Source organism: Dermacentor silvarum, chromosome 8, assembly GCF_013339745.2.
Source record: "Dermacentor silvarum isolate Dsil-2018 chromosome 8, BIME_Dsil_1.4, whole genome shotgun sequence".
In the NCBI taxonomy this organism is placed as follows: domain Eukaryota; kingdom Metazoa; phylum Arthropoda; class Arachnida; order Ixodida; family Ixodidae; genus Dermacentor; species Dermacentor silvarum.
Window position 1 is genome coordinate 95,349,205 of NC_051161.1, and position 17,957 is coordinate 95,367,161.

At 47.3% G+C, this 17,957-nt stretch overlaps 1 protein-coding gene across 1 annotated transcript in view; it reads right to left on the bottom strand.

Moving 5' to 3' along the window:
* The window catches only part of LOC125947821 (uncharacterized), a 69,917-nt gene that overhangs the window by 22,657 nt on the left and 29,303 nt on the right, over positions 1 to 17,957 (bottom strand). Inside the window, exon 3 of the mRNA XM_049673250.1 lies at positions 16,422 to 16,507. Coding sequence (XP_049529207.1) covers positions 16,422 to 16,507 — 86 coding nt within the window. The remainder of the gene's footprint in view (positions 1 to 16,421; positions 16,508 to 17,957) is intronic.

The window sequence follows — 17,957 nt, forward strand, 5'->3', positions numbered from 1 at the left end:
GATGTAGTAAGGCGACGGCGAGCAATTTGGCGTGCCTCATCAGCTCGAGAAATGGCATCACGAGCGTACTCAGTTGGCAAATGGACGGCATCGGGGATGATAGTGTCCAAATGTAACGTTGGGTCGCGGCCAAACAGAAGATAAAAGGGTGAGAAACCAGCAGTATCATGACGGGAGGAATTGTAAGCGAATGTAACGAAGGGCAACGCAACATCCCAGTCTTGATGGTCAGATGAGATATACATAGAAAGCATGTCAGTAAGCGTGCGGTTGAAGCGCTCAGTCAAGCCGTTAGTTTGCGGGTGGTAAGCCGTCGTAAATTCGTGTTTGGTCGCGCAGGAGCGAAGCAGGTCATCGATAACTCTGGAGAGAAAGCAACGGCCACGGTCAGTGAGGAGTTGACAAGGGGCTCCGTGATGCAAGATGACATCGCGTAGTAGGAAATCTGCAACGTCCGTAGCACAGCTGGTAGAGAGAGCGCGTGTAATTGCGTAGCGGGTGGAGTGGTCCGTAGCAACGGCAATCCATTTGTTTCCAGCAGTAGAGGTCGGGAAAGAACCGAGAAGGTCAAGGCCAACTCGGAAGAAGGGGTCAGCTGGGACGTCAAGGGGCTGAAGGAGGCCAGCAGGAGGCTTAGGTGGTTTCCTTCGGCGTTGGAAGAGTTCACAAGCAGCTATGTAGCGACGAACAGAGCGGTAAAGACCGGGCCAAAAGAAGCGACGCCGAACGCGATCGTAGGTCCGCGAAACTCCAAGGTGACCAACGGGCGGGGCGTCATGTAGCTGGCCGAGAACGCTCAAGCGCAGATGCGTAGGAACGACGAGTAACAGTTCGCGTCCGTCCGGGTGGATTTTGTAGCGATATAACGTGTCATCTTTAAGCACGAAGAGGCGAAGGGAAGGATCGGGCGCTGCGGAATCCAGCTTCTGAATAAGCTCACTTAAAATGGGATCACGGCGCTATTCATCACGGATGTGGCTTAAAGCGGAGAGCGAGAGTACACATGCAGGCGTGTCATCGGAGGCTTCAGGTGGATCCACGGGATTGCGGGACAAACAGTCAGAATCAGATTTATAAGAAACAGAGTAAGTGTATTCTTGGAGCCGGAGTGCCCAGCGACCAAGACGCCCAGTGGGATCCTTAAGCGACGAAAGCCAGCAAAGTACGTGGTGATTGGTAGTCACAGTGAAATGCTGGCCATGTAAATAGGGGCGGAATTTGCCGACCGCCCAAACGAGAGCAAGACACTCCCGTTCTGTAATAGAGTAGTTCTGTTCGGCTAAGGAAAGGAGACGGCTGGCATAGGCGACAACACGGGCATGCCCATTCTGATGCTGGACTAAAACAGCGCCGATTCCGTAGCCGCTGGCATCGGTGCGGAGTTCTGTTGGAGCGGAGCTGTCGAAATGAGCCAGGACAGGTGGTGTAGTGAGCGACGTGATGAGAGTAGAGAAGGCGGCAGCCTGTGCAGCACCCCCAATGAACGAGACGCCTTTCTTCAGTAAGTTTGTGAGAGGGCGTGCGATTTCCGCGAAATTCCTCACAAAACGACGGAAGTAGGAGCACAGTCCCAGAAAGCTACGAACTTCCTTTGCGCAAGTCGGAACGGGGAACTGCTGCACAGCTCGAACTTTGTCAGGGTCGGGGCGAACACCGGTTGAGTCGACGAGATGACCGAGCATGATAAGTTGCTGACGTCCGAAGTGGCACTTAGATGAATTAAGTTGCAGGCCGGCTTTGCGAAAAACAGAAAGGATAGAAGAAAGGCGGTCGAGATGCGTTTCAAAGTTCGGTGAAAATACAATGACGTCATCAAGATAACACAGGCAAATGGACCATTTAAAACCGTGTAAGAGAGTGTCGATCATACGTTCGAAGGGGGCCGGGGCGTTGCATAAGCCGAAAGGCATGACTTTAAACTGATAAAGGCCGTCAGGGGTAACAAAAGCGGTCTTCTCACGGTCCATGTCATCAACGGCTATGTGCCAGTACCCTGACCGAAGGTCGATTGAAGAAAAATACTTGGCGCCGTGAAGGCAATCGAGGGCGTCGTCTATGCGTGGGAGCGGGTACACGTCTTTTTTGGTGATCTTGTTGAGATGCCGGTAGTCCACGCAAAATCGCCAACTGTCATCTTTCTTTTTAACAAGAACCATAGGAGAAGCCCAAGGGCTGCAGGATGGCTCGATTATATTTTTGGCAAGCATCTTGTCGACCTCTTTTTGAATGATGCGGCGCTCAGCTGGAGAGACGCGGTATGGCCGTCGGTGGATTGGATGGGCATCGCCAGTGTTTATGCGGTGCTTGACAGCGCAGGTTTGACCCAGAGGACGGTCGCAAAGGTCAAAGACGTCCCTATAAGAGAAGAGGAGGCGAAGGAGATCGTCAGCGTGATGGGGCGAAAGGTCTGGAGCAATCATTTTCTTCAGGTCGTGAGGAGACAGATCTGGCGAAGAAGACGGGATATCGATGGTGTGAGAGCGACCAGCATCAGGAGGAGACAAGGTCGAGATAACGTAATCGTAGGAGGGCGTCAGCACAGCGAGTGAAATGCCTTGTGGGAGCACTTGTGAACACAGTCCGAAACTAATCACAGGAAGACAAGTAAGATTGTCCCGTAGAGTGATAACAGTGTGAGGCAAACCAACACTGTGCGTCAACAGAACGGCGGTGATGGGAGCGAGCACATAATCACCGTCGGGTACTGGTGGAAAGGGCGTCACAGCAACACAAGTAACGGCTTGTGGCGGCAAACGGACGTGCTCAGCAGAACAGAGCCGACTCTTGATTGGTCCGGGTGGATCAATCACACTTGGTAGGTCAAGGTGTACAGTACCAGCGGAACAATCGATGAGGGCGGAGTGGGCGGACAAAAAGTCAAGACCGCGGATGACGTCATTGGAACAGCAGACGAGGACGGTGAACAAAACAGAACTTTGACGGCCGGCAACCCTGACACGTGCGGTACAAAGGCCAGCTACGGGAGACGTACCACCGTCGGCCACACGGACAACACGTGATAGGGCAGGGGTCATAACTTTCTTCAACTGCCGGCGGAGGTGAGAACTCATAACAGTAATATGGGCGCCGGTGTCAATCAAAGCAGTAACAGGTAGGCCATCCACTTCAACGTCGATCAAGTTCTGATTGGTAGGGAGCGTCAACAGAGGAATTGGAGAGCAGGTCGGAATAGCAGCATCACCTCCAGGAGCTGCAGCCGTTAGTTTCCCGAAGGAAAACGCCGGGAGTAAGACGGGGACGGGGAACGGCGTGGTGGGGGTGACCGAGAAGGTCGGCGTCGTGGGGAGGGCGAGCGGCTGTAATGGGCGGTAGTAGTAGTGGTCTCGGCAGATGTTTCCTGGTCAGGTTGGCTTGGTACCTGGTGCTGGCTTCGGGGTGGGTAGCGGAAGCTGGATGAGTTGGGTCGAGAAGACGAGGGCCAAGGACTTCGGCAATATCGTGAAATGTGTCCAACACGTCCACATCGAAAGCAAATTGGCTTGTCGTCAGGCGTCCGCCACGCATTCGGGTCGCGATAATTCGGAGTGGTGTAACGGCGTTGGACAGGGTTGAAGGTGGCCGAAGGCTAACTGTCAGGGTGGTTCACAGAGCAGATGGTTTGAAGGCCCACGTTTGCCAGTTCTTGACGAACAACGGATTGTATAAGGGATATCGTAGGTGGGGCATCACAGGTCTCTCCTCGCATTAAATGTGCGGGCGATGCGGCTTCAATTTCGCGTCGAAGGATTCGGGTGATGGTCTCCGATGTTAAAGGTTGAGTCGGCATATGAACATGCTCACACGTTGATGTCGCTGCCGTGTTCGGAAGGCGGGCGAATTAGTGGGCGATACGTCGGCTTTTAGCATCTTCGAAGCGTCGGCATTCAGTAATAATCTCGTTGACTGTCGAAGAGTTTTTAAACACGATCAGGTTAAACGCATCGTCCGCGATCCCTTTCAGCAGGTGCGCAACCTTATCGGCTTCTGTCATCTTGGCGTCAACCTTCCGGCAAAGGGTCAGCACATCCTGAATGTACGTCAAGAACGACACAGTAGGCGTCTGCACACGCGAGGCAAGCTCTTGCTTGGCAGCACGCTGGCAGCCTGCAGGTTGGCCAAACAACTCGCGAAGTTTAGTCTTAGATACGCTCCAGCTTGTGAGCTCCTCTTCGTTGTTATCGAACCAGGCCTTCGCCGTTCCCTTTAGATAAAATGTGACATTCGCCAACATCATGGTCGGGTCCCACCTGTAATGTGCGCTTACGCATTCGTAGAGTTGAATCCATTTGTCGACGTCGTCGCCAGCAGTGCCGGAAAAGGTCCCAGGGTCACGGGGTGGAGCCAGGACGAAGGTTGGCATGGCGGCCGCCGCTGACGCAGTTTCACCGCTGGTGGACATGCCTAGAGTGGCGACTTGGCGGCCGCTGCGGAGCTCCGTCTTGCGTTATACCCCCAGCACTTCCACCAAGATGTTACGGGGAGGCAAACACAACAGGAAAACGTATTTACAGTATATTTACAAGGCGATCAAGCGTCCACCATATGGCGGAGAGCGCGCGCCCGATCATCAGCGTCTTCTTCATCGATGCTCCTCTAGATGAATCATATCGTGACAATATGTTTTTCACAATGCCACTGTATGTACACGCAGCTTTGTACCCCTTTATGGCACCACTGTACATGCCTGTCGCTTTTTGATGTACCTTGGCATGAGCCATCAGATGTGTAGACACTCACGACGCCACTAAATCCTGTCAGTGATGCCCGCATGCTTTGTTAATGCGTTTTCAATAATCCCACTCCATGCACGCCCAACTTTCTACCCCTGTATAGCACCACTGTACATGCACATCGTTTTGATGACTTTGACATGAGTCATTGCACGTGTTGACATTCATGACGACACGAAATCTGTGCACACCTGTGGTCATGGGCCACTCACGATTTAGGAGCTTGTTTTTACAGCCTTGTTGTATTCACTTTTTTTTAATAATTCGACTCTGTGCACGCGCAGTTTTCCATTTACGTGTTCGTTGTATTCTTTTTTACTTTGTATTTATTTTATTTTTTTCACTTTGTATTATTTTTTTCTTGTCTCTTTTCACGCTTACGGCAAATAGGTATAAATTGAGCTCTGTATGCTTGTACACGCACTCTTGATGAAGGCCGCACCCCGGCCGAAACGTCAGTAAAGTCTTGTTATGTTTTTCCTACGTGCTTCCATTTTTGGACTACTTCTGTGCCGGCTCCGGTTACTTTTTACTTCACTGATATGTATATATATATATATATATATATATATATATATATAAACGTCAGTAAAGTCTTATGTTTTTCCTACGTGCTTCCATTTTTGGACTACTTCTGTGCCTGCTCCGGTTACTTTTTACTTCACTGATATGTATATATATATATATATATATATATATATATATACATATACCACGCTTTGCATTTGTAGTCTTCTTGGATAACCACCCAACCTTAACAAATTCATCAGGTCTGAGCACAGTAGATAAAAACATTTTTGTTAGCTGATGTGCATGAGAGCTTCTCAACAAAGCGCCTATTTTAAGGTTAAATGACAGCTTTTCGTCGAAGAATGTGGAAGCATATGATGGTGGATTCAAGATGCAGATGATGAGAGATGCTAATGAAAATTCTAGCACGTAATAGAACATTATTTAACTTTCTGACTCTTTCAAGAGGTTCGGAGCACTCAGTTTTGCCGAATAATTTTTTTAATGATGCGTGGGGGAATTTCTTTTATTTATGCTCTGAACCTACCCATTTTTGCAACTGTTTTCCTATACAAGGTTCCTATTTTAATGCTCCCATAAGTACCAGGTATACCTGATCAAGGTACTAAATGGCCCTCTGAACTGAATTTCTGATTGTAAATTAACTGTATATCAAATACACCTGTTTGCCTTAATCAATATCGCACTATTTCTATCTTAACATTTCGCCGCATGCGATCTTTACAACCTATCTGTACGCAATGATCAATACCACAATAAAACTTACAACCTATCTCTACACCAGATCTATACAACAATCTCTTGCAATATGTCACGGTCAGATCACACATTACAGGTAGCTGATATACTTCCGTATTCATTGGCTAAACCAGACCAGACCATTTTTCGCTCTATCTCTATCTTTTTGGGATCCAGTTGTGGGAAACCTGGTTCGCACTCAGACGTCACAAAAGGAATCGCGTGTCTACGCCGCGAGAGCGCCTAAAACGTGGTAGCTGCCCGGAGTTATACAGGGGCGTCGTATTTAGCTAACTGAGCGGACCCGCGCCGCCGTAAGCCTCTATCACCAAGAGTTGCTTGCGGGTGAGGAGATTAAGTGGGGAGGATGAAGGAAACACTTCGGTTTATTTTACAGTAGTACAACTTACAACTAACTCTATACATATTGCGGCACACTCCATGTCTGAGAAATTTACTTGTCTGATGAAACAACATATCCAAACACACTACATCCTTGAAAACACACTGTACACCCACATGATATTCTTTTAAACAGTAGCTTTCCCTAGGTAACTAGTCGAATGAATTTAATGACCGCGTCTCTTCCAATCGGAATGGTAGAACTACTCGCAAAATCCCACCCATGATGCTGCACCATTCCGCCATAATCCACCTCTGACTTAAAGCCTTCGAACCTCCCTACTATGCAATGACGAGGCCATCGGGAAACAAGGGTCCACGCTGTTCCCACGAAAGTCGTCGACGTTAGCTCCTTGCCGCAATTAATGGGCTCTCCGTGAAGGTCAGCTTGCAGCGATTTAAGAAGCCTGGCCTTGACCGTCGTTACCACACCCACAGAATGTTGCGGTTGCTGTCACCTCGAGGGACACTTCTTTAGTTTTCCCTCAATAGTGTCACTTGTAGTAGTGGGGACAGTGTAAGAGCAGAGGCACAAGGAGAAAGAATTGTGCGTTTAAACAATATCGTCCCTCTGTCAATACTGCTAAGAGCCAGAATCCCTAGATCACAAATTTTTGTCATGCTGCCGGTATAAGTTATTAAGAAAAAGACTGCTAGAAATTCCGCTTGCCAAACTAGGGTTAACATTAACATCAGAAATATTACTAACTTTCGGTGCGCCAGTTTTGGGCTTTAGCCGCAGGGACGTATTTGTTGCCGCTTGCAGTTTCATTCAATCAACAAAACGAATAGTGTTGTAAATCCCCATTTTTACAATTCTCTTAGTGATATTTCAGTGTTCAATCATAGCCTTACTATTATACGTTGCACTTTGAAGACAATAAAGGTTACCCACCCACCACCACCCACTGTTTAGAAAAAAAATAATATGTCTGTTTTGATTACCTAATTGTATAGTAATTGTAGTTTCTAGAAAGAGTATCTGAAAAGTTCAGGTGCCCATTTCTTGGCCAATCCCCAGAGCGATCCAGTCCCGCGTTCAGCTTCCCAACGAAAGCGTTACCGCGTTCGTCTAAGCTATGACGCACCTCTTCAGACCAGCAGACCCTGGAATGACCAAGGACTACAAGTTGCGTCACCTGATGCGCAGAATAAAGGAGCAGCTCTTCGCTGGTCTTGTGCGCAATCCTCCGAAGACTGTCGCCGAAGTTTTAGCCGAGGCTGTAACTATGAAAAAGATGCCTCAGCATTGCTCGAACTTTTACGAGCGACAAGTGAAATCGACTACAGACATGCTGAGGGCAATCGGAAGCGACAATGACAACCTTCGAGAACTCATCCGTACCGTTGTGCGCGAAGAAATACTGACGGTTTCTGGCACGCCACAAGCCACGGTGAGCTCCATTGTGAGTGTTATCAAAGATGAAGTGCACCAAGTGCTGCGGCCAACTTTGCATTTTGCTAACACCGCGCGTGCACCTTCTGTTCAGCACCGCACGACCTACCGAGAAGTCATGAGACACCCTGCTCGTCACCTCCACTGTTTCTTCAGGTTGCTCATCGGTTGCACTTTCACCAGGCAAACAGGCGCAGTACATCGAGGAACGACGCACGCCTCCACCGTTTCCCCATGCCGCTCCTCCGGTTGTGCTTCCGCAGGAGCAATCGCTACGTTGCGCCGATGATCGACGCATGTCCCCTCGGAAATCAAATGTTTGGCGCACACCGGATCACCGTACTCTGTGCTTCCACTGTAGTGAGGCAGATCATTTGTATTGCCAGTGCCCACACCGACGCCTCAGGTTGCGAGGCTTTTCCGCCTACTCGCCGCCACCCCGACTGGGCCAACGGCTTCAGGACATGAAGATTATCTGGTTCAGCAGCACATACCACCGCTTACAGGGCGGCGGTCACGCTCGCCGTCGCCAAGGATCATCACAGGCGACGACACACGCCTGATACGCCCGCAGCCCTACCGCGTGTCGGCAAAAGAACGCGAAGCGATTCGTACGCAAGTACAAGAGATGCTTGAGGACAGCGTTATCGAACCTTGCAACAGCTAGCTCATGGTCGTCTCCGGTCGTGCTTGTCAAAAAGAAAGACGGAACGCTACACTTGTGCGTCGACTACCAGAAGCCCAACAACGTAACTAAAAATTTTCTGTGGTTTAGCTTTGGTAAACCCGGGTTGATAGCAAAAGCTTCACTGCCCTGGCTAGGCCCATTGTCGAGCTGTGGCCGAGGTGTGGTTTCGTCCAACTTTACTCGGGCAACGGCGGCAATGTCTCCTTTCAGGGCTCCGTAAAGGCCTAAATATAGTACGACGTAGCGTGCACGCGCGTACACATTATGTCACGTTGGCGAGATTAGCAGCGGCTATAGTTCAACCGATGGTTCGACGTACTTGCGCCGCCAACGTAACCGGATACGCGGCCAATGCGCTCCGACGCGCCTGGCGTCTGATGACGCTCGCCCGCGTACCGATGTAATATAAACGCGCCTAAATGCTCTCTTGTGGGTTGACCTCTAGCTCTCAAGGTGAAGACTGTCGAGTCGCAGACGGCGGCCCGAGGTATCGTAATGTAGCTTTTGTTTCAAAACACTTTCGTGCTAAGCACGCCCCACTTTCGACATCACACCAGCTTCTTTCTGAATCCATTAGAAGCAAACACTTATACCGCACAGTTTTAGACGTACATTTACATTGCTTTAAGACGTTGGCCTAAAAGATATGAAGCAAGATAAAGGTACTTAACCGCTCAATCTCCATATCAAACTTCTCCGCAACACTATTTTGATATAGTTGCAAAACTCGCAAGTCAACCAGAACAACCAAGGAGGCTTTATAAACGCGCCTTAATGCTCTCTTGTGGTTTGACCTCTAGCTCTCAAGGTGAAAACTGTTGAGCCAACGAAGGCTGCCCGAGGTAGCGTAATGAAGCTTTCGCTTCAAGAGGACGTTTTCCCACTGCAACTTATCGACAACTCGTTAGATGGACTGCAGCGTACCTAGTATTTTTCCGCACTCCATTTGAAAAGTGCATACTCGCAGATCGAGGTAGACGAATTAGAACGCGAGAAAACTGCCTATGTGACTCCCGACGGCCTCTACGAATTTTGAGTGCTTTCTTTCGGTTTGTATTCAGCCCCCAGCAATTCTCGAGCGAATGATGAATTCTGTCCTCGCTGGATTGAAGTGGCAGGCTTGCCCTGTGTATCTTGACGACGTAGTTGGCTTTTATGAAACACTTGAACATCTTCATCGCCTGCGGAATGTGCTAAAAGCGCTCCGGTCGGCTGATATCACGCTTAAACCAATAAAGTGCCTCTTCGGTTATGAAGAGCTCAAGTTTCTCAGACACGTCGTAAGCGCCAGAGGAGTCCGACCCGAACCGGACAAGCTTGCCGCTGTAGCAGCTTTTTCTCCTCCTGCCAACAAGAAGGCCGTACGGTGTTTCCTGGGCTTGTGTTCATTGACAACTTCTCGAAGATAGAGGAGCCCCTTAGTCGCCTTATAAGCGGTGACATGCCATTTTCTTGGACGAATGAGCAGCAGGCGGTCGTCGCTGAACTGCGCCAACGCCTGCAGTCCGCACCCGTAGTGGCACGTTTCGACAAAGAGGCTTACAACGAGGTTCATACTGACGCCAGTAACATCGGCCTTGGCGCAGTACTCGTCCAATGTCAAAACTGCATTGAAAGATTAATAGTTTATGGTAGCGGCTCGCAGTCCCATGCCGAGGTTAACTACTCGACTACAGAAAAGAATGTCTCGTGGTCATCTGTGCGATCACGAAGTTTCGCCCATAACTCTACTGCCGTCCCTTCAAAGTGGTGACAGACCACCATGCTCCATTTTGGATGGCGAACATACGCGATGTTTCAAGGCTTCTGGCACGGTGGAGCTTGCGGCAACAGGAATTTGATGTCACTATAGTTTATAAGTCTGGCCGCAAGCACGAAGACGCCGACACGCTGTCACGTGCACCCGCTGAATTTCTCTGTCGACAGTCAGAGGATAATGACGGCTTCCTGGGCGCTCTTACTACATCGGAATTGGTCAGATGGCAGCGTGAAGACGCTGAACTTCGATCTCTCATTGACCACTTAGAGGGCCGTCCAACAACCATACTACGCCATCTATGTCGCGTATTGACGTCCTGTCTACGAGACAAAGTGGGACATTATTTCAGGACGGAAACACATCTCTATTAAAAAACCATTGAAACTGTCGGAAAACGATGGTAAAGTCGAAGATGATGGGTTTTAACTCCTTCAGGAATTGTCGCCATTCTCCCTGAACAACGCATCTCTGGCTGACAGTGTAGAAAATCGAGAGCCTGATGACTTCCAATTTTTGGATGATATTTCTGATCTCGGTCAGGCTACGTTGCAGGCTACTTGATAATTTTTTTTCTAGCTAGGACTGTGAAAAAGTGCAGCTGGTCCCAGTTGTAAAATATGCAGAACTAAGCGGCCTCCATCAGTACTTCACAATGCTAAAAGCGTAACACGCACCATAGAAGCTGTTTGGCAAATTAAGTGTGCTACGAGAAAGAGCTTTTGGTTTTGTCCGAAAACTTGAGAGGCACTTTCTTGCGACGATTGAGACCCCTACGCATCTTCCACGGGTATGTGATGTCTTGTTCCGTTACCTTTCTTGCACTGATTCCTTAAAGTTTTGTACCATTGAGTGCCGGTGGAGGTTTGTCCAGATGTTTTTCCGGATCCACCTATGCTGGCATGTGCGTTTTGTCAACCGGAACTTGGATTAAGTTCGATTTCAGTCTGTATGAGACATTCAGCTTCCTAAGTTTAAAGGTTAGTTCTGCACAGCTTCGTTTCGTGTTTACTGAAAGCAAAAATGTGAGAGAGTAGTACTCTAGTGTTGCTGGCGGTGAACGGTTTCTTTAGCCTTAAGAGGGGTAAACTTGTGGCCATTTGGACTGCTCAGAACAGCTCTAAAGCAGCTGCGTATTTTATTTTCCCATAGAATCGTTATTGCAAGAGCAGTTTTGGACTGCCTAGGTACTGCTCTGGACAGGCAAATAAAAGAGACCATTGATTTCATTTCATTTCTCAAGTGGCCGGGAAGTCAACCCGGCCACTTGGGAAATTGCATCCATGTCAGGGGTCAATTGGAAATTGATGTTTACAGCGAAGCTGTATACCTCTCGTTGGTCTAAACATTTCATGGCGTAAACACAGAACGCCATACCACATATGGCATAACTTAGCCGTAGATGGATGGTTTCCGGGGTGCAGAAAATCCCTGTCTCCCGCTACTTGTTTTTCAAGGGTCACAAGCATGAGTTGCTCATTGGCGTCTAGAGTTGCGAGGAAAAGATTGGTGATTGGTCTTCAGGCGTTCATGGGTAGAACTTGCATTCTCGTGCCATGCGATATAGAGTGTTCACAACATCCAGGCAGTGCTTGCAAGTTTTTATCTCTGATGCAATAGCTTGGCGTATGATGCGGCCTGTGTTTCTGTGCACGGATTTGCCCAGGTTATAGTATTGATCGGCACAGCGCTATGGCCGAGCGAGCCATGCTTGTTATGGCTGATGTTCTTAGAGGGTGGGTTCAGCCAGTTGTATTTACGGTAGGAAGTGCAATGATGCCAGCTTCTGTTCATTCGCCAGTGTCTGCATCGTTTGCGGGCAAAACGTTCAACTTATAGGAACACTTAGGACATGTAAAAATATGATATCATGTTATAAACATACCATACTTTCCAGTTAATTAGGTGCATGGAAATCACCTGGCCTGGTCTTTGGCCTTTACTGGGAAGATAGCGGTTCGGGAAGTCAACCCGGCCACTTGGGAAATTGCACCCATGTCAGGGGCCAATTGGAAATTGATGTTTACAGCGATGCTGTATACCTGTCGTTGGTCTAAACATTTCATGGCGTAAACACAGAACGCCATACCACATACCAGCTGTGCGATAGCTTCGCCGAGCTGAGGGAGAGAGAGCTAAGATACACATGAGAGAGAGAGAGAGAGAGTGAATGCAGAGTATAAAAATGCCGGCAGATCCCACTCCATGTGGGAATCGATATTATCCGAAGCAGTGTGCGGGGAACTTACCAAGTTAACGAAACCACCATGAGAGCACCAAGACGTAGGTGGCTTTATCATGACGTACATGACACGCATGTAATGACATTCATGTCATGAATACTCAGTAGTCCCTATAGCTACACCGAAGAGACCTTAAGGCGAAAGCCTTAGTCATGCTCATGACTATGACTTCGACCATCAACCTTTAGCCTTTTCCTTCACTTAGAGACACATCCGTACCCATTCCATTGGTTTTTGAGTATCAATTTTTTTTTCACTGAGTCATTGTCATTTTTCCTGAGCCATGCTCATGACTCTGATTTCTATAAGCATCCTTTAGTGTTTCCTTCACTTAGTACCCACGTGCGAAGCAATTTCAGTGGCTTTTGAGTGTTAACATTTTTTCGCTGAGTCATTGCCATTGTTGCTGAGTCATGCTCATGACTATGATTTCTGCCATCATCCTTTAGTGTTTCCTTCACATAGTGCCCACGTCCGAACCCTTTCTAGTGGTTTTGGAGTGTTAATCTTTTTCACTGGGTCATTTTCATGACCTACATGACACGCACGTCATGACATTTATGTCATGAGCTATCACTTACGTTCGTCATACACTCCTGTCATACTATGTCAATTTTGGTAGCTACCAATTATCGAAACGACCATGACAGCACCAAGACGTAGGATGCTATTCCATGACCTACATGACACGCATGTCATCAATTTCATGCCACAACATGTCATTTATGTTCTTCATATACTCTCCTCATAGTATGCCAATTTTGGTGCATGCAAAGTTAACGAAACGACCTTCAGAGCACAAAGACGTAACCGGCTAGATAGATAGATAGATAGATAGATAGATAGATAGATAGATAGATAGATAGATAGATAGATAGATAGATAGATAGATACTGTCAAAGCAACAAATGTTCGCCAAGAAATGCTTCGAATTTAAAATAGCATCGCGCAGCATAGCGCATGCGAGGTGGAAAGGAGGAGTGAAGGCATGTGGTAGTGGGACGCGTAGAGCTGCTGCGACGCTGATCGCGTTTCCCCGCTTTCGCGCCGAACGCGCCTGGTTTCGTCGCGTAAACAAAAAACGCCAGGTTAACATCTGAAGGCAAACGGCATTTCTTTCTGTCCAATCAGGCATACAGAAGGCATATATACAGGGTGTTTCAGCGAACACTTTCAAAATTTATTTAAGGTTGCCTGTGGCAGATAGCACAATTGTAGTTAATGATCTGGTCTACTCTAACTGGCGGACATTACTTGCACGATAAATTGAAATGTATAATCGAATAATTAAAAAAAATTCACTAATTAAGATTTTAACTAATTACCTGATGGCTCATATTGCAATTTACAAATTGTAGCCGTGAAGTTCGCAAGGCGGATAAACTTGGAACGAATTCCCGGGATGACACCAGTTTCGAGATATTAATTCCCGATCTTTGCGAAGAAATGCATTGGCGTTCCAGTTAATTTTGCACTTCAATGCCTAAATCGACGTTTTTTTAAGAAACTAACTGGAACACCAATGCATTTCTCCGCAAAGTTCGGACATTAATATCTCGAAACTGGTGTCATCCCGGGAATTCGTTCCAAGTTTATCCGCCTTGCGAACTTCACGGCTACAATTTGTAAATTGCAATATGAGCCATCAGGTAATTAGTTAACATCTTAATTAGTGAATTTTTGTTAATTATTAGATTATACATTTCAATTTATCGTGCAAGTAATGTCCGCCACTTAGAGTAGACCAGATCATTAACTAGAATTGTGCTATCTGCCACAGGCAACCTTGAAGAATTTTTGAAAGTGTTCGCTGAAACACCCTGTATATATATATATATATATATAGTGACGTCACCCCGCTATATAAAAGGGACACCTATCTAGCTACTCATTCAGTCCATTCTAAGGTTGCCATGGGTAGACCGCGGAAATTAAAGACACCTGAATAATAATAGCGTGAATACAATGCTCGAACACGTGTGGTGTTTTATACAGCTTCGCTGGAGATTCACGTTCGCAGGGTGGGATGGCGGCCCATTTTCTTTTCTAGGTTATGCTTTAACTGTCCACACAAATATAATTTCTGTTCAAACAATTAGCACTATTCATTAGTCGTTGTCGAGGGAAAGTGGAGCTCATTGATGATCATAAGTTGAGCAAGGCTACTTATAAGAAAGCCTTTTCGGTAAACGGGGCTCGAGTGTTTTCCTTGTTTCACGTGTTGATCGACTGGAGAAATAGCCACACTGAAATAAAATTAATGTGCAAGAATTGTGGTAATAAGCCGTTCCGGGATTATCTATGTTTTGCTATTTCAGATGCGAAGCATCTGATGGTCGGGGCTATGTCACTCCCTCCCTCCAGCCATCCATCCGCCGTGCGGCGTCCACACCCCTACTGCGCATCCTCCTCCACCTCCTCTCCTCTCCTTGTCTCATTTCCTCTCCTCTCGGCATTCCTCCTCTCCTCTCCGGCGCTCCTCTCCTCTCCGGATTGCGCAACGAATGGCAACACCTGCGGCTCCGCGCGCGATAATGCAAAGCAGCTCAGGTTAGAGGCGCGACGGTAGGCGCCCCAGAGGCACCGGCAAAAGTCACCAACGCCGCGCGCGTTCGGTGCGAACACGGGCAAAACGCCAACGGCGTCGACAACAGTTCTGCGCGTTGCTGGTGCTGCTGCATGTCCAAGTTTATACAGCTGATAAAACTACCTTGAGTCGACCCAATTAGGGAGCCTACATGCAACGCCGTTTTCCCCATGGCTACTTCGCATACAACTCAGGGTTCCCCTACGGGAAGATGGTGTAATTTTTTTATATTTTTTATGACTGCAACTGCATACACAATGCTAGGATGCCGTAGGTGCGAATACAACTGCAAATTACTGGTTCTTTTAGATTTCTCTTTTCTTTAACAATGGAGGTAAATTCGTCGTGTGGTTGCGATATCTTTACTTTTCGCACGTTTTTTTATGAATGGCAACATGTGATTTCCCTCTGATTATTCTGTATCATATTGCTTCCCTGTTGTGTTATATTTGTCAATGTTCCTTAACATGCTTGTAACCTGCAAGTGATTGCGTCACTTTGAATTTGTTGTTACATTTAATGGCATGCAATAAACCTTTCCTCATTTATGAGGTATCTCGTGTCCCATAATCTCTCCATAAGAAGTTGAACAGACAACGGAACCGCTAGTATTACCTTACCTGTAACGGTTCTGGTAAGTACAATGGAACCTTTTAAGGAATTAAATTTTTGACCGTTAAAGCATGCAGTCATGTAGCTGCAAAATAGACGCTTTAAGAAATGTGTAAAAGCATCGGAATAGCGTGCGCATACCCGTTGCCGCGAGCAACCCATTCCAGTATTCAAACTACCCGCTGATATCGGTATCCAGGGAACCGAAAGCGGATGTAAGTGGTTAGTATTCCGTCTAGCCGCTTGGTGTGCTATAGTCAATTGGGCCGCTGAGCCCTATGGGAGTGTCGTCTATTAATTTTTTTTTATTCACTCTGACGCTGCGATGAAGGAAAGGCAGTGGTAGCAGGCCCGTGAACGTCTTAAACGCTCGGCATCCCTTCCCTCTGAAGGAGCGAAAGGGTGTGATCGCGTGTTCGCTCACCTTGCGCTGGCCGTTTCCTGCCAGTTCAGGCCTGGCCGTCAGATGGCGAAGCTGCGTTAGATTTAGATTGACGTTAAAGAGCCCCAGGTAGTCGAAATTATTCCGGAGTCCCCCACTACGGCTTGCTTCATAATCAGATCATGGTTTTGGCACGTAAAACCCCCACACCCCTCTTCAAGGTAGGGGACGGGTTTAATTTTTTTACTTGACATCTTTGTGTTTATAAATTTTGAACCCTGTTCATTTTGAATGATTTAATAAATGTTAGCATCCAATAGGTATTGTAAAGAGAAAGCCTCAGATTTTGTACTCACCCTCTACTTTACTGACAATCATTACCCCTCCTTCAGTTTTGCCATTTGCCGAAATTAGCTGTGCTTGTAGCCTTTCAGATTTGGGACTGGAAATAAATTAACAGAGTAACATCTCATTAGAAGGAGTATTTCCGATCAGTATTTCCACAGAACGCCTATTACGACTAGGAGTACAACACGGCCGAGGAGCTGATCTTCTTACGCGTGGTGCTCTCTGCCCCGCTCAGGCATCCGCCGCCTCAGAATGTGAGCTTATCCCATGTCATCCGGAGGAACATCACTGTACTTCCCCTAAATCAAAAATGCACCCAGTGCACCACGCACAGCGAAGGGAGGCCCGGGCCCTACAAAAGCAATACGGGAGTCAGCCCTCTACAGCCTACTTGTATGCGGGCTCTTTTCCCAGACGCGCAGCCACAACTGCATCGTAATCGTCAGGAAAGAACATCGGAGCAACATTTCGCTCACCCGAATCAGTCCCCTATATGCCGTGGAAGCAGCGCTATCTCAACCAGAAGTTTAATATATTTTGCACTGTTTGAATCACACACAATATATTCCACTTGGTGTGGGGAACTACCACGATAACAAATATGAACAAATTAATAACACTGCAGAAGGGTGCGTTAAGAGCTATTGCCAATGTGCCGTTTTCGGCTCCCTCAGTACCGCTATACTCTAGTTTACGTGTTAAGAAAGTTACCGCTCTTTATCCCATGCGTATTCTCTGCCTGTATAAGTCGCAAATTAAGCACAGAATTACTTTTCTATCGGAAACTGCGAAATTACAGAGGAACCCAAATCACTATACAACACGACACCATGAATTCTGGTATGTCTCACGGTCGCGCACAAATTGTGGAATGCAAGCACTGAAATACGCTCTTCCCTCAACACTAAATAACCATAGTTTAAATGATTTGTCTATCAAAAACATCTCTTATAAGAACCTTAAGAAAATATTTTTGTCATTTCTTTCTGTAGTTGTATTAGTTGTGGTAATGTAGAATTTTAGATATCAGTTATGTTATAGTATTCGCTTAAAGTACTGTTTGCAATATTCTTATGAATGGGTCATCCGTCGGCATGCAACTGCTTGATGTACTTACGGGAGATGGGAGCTTTGTCAAGTCGCGATACAGTGGCTTTTTTCCCATCTCCTCACCCATGTGATGTATTAAATGTCTGGAACAATAAAAGACTACTACTACTAAAAGTCATAGTGACTGACACCCAACAGGCGTGCCACATCTTCACTAGCGGAAGAATTCTTGCCGCTACGCTCCAGATAATCAATCAAAAGCCGCCAGTGAGATCAGTCATGAACATCTGGCCGCCAGCTCATCGCGGAATTCCTGGAAACGAGGTAGCCAACAACGTGGCTCGCGATTTGAGCCACCGTGCCGATACCGAGGAATCTGAACTCGAACGCATGGACCCTCTAGTCTCGTACCAAGACATCACATAACACTACAAGCTAATCCGCAGAGCATACGCACTCCCACACAAGTCACTGCCTATATAGCAGGAGCAATT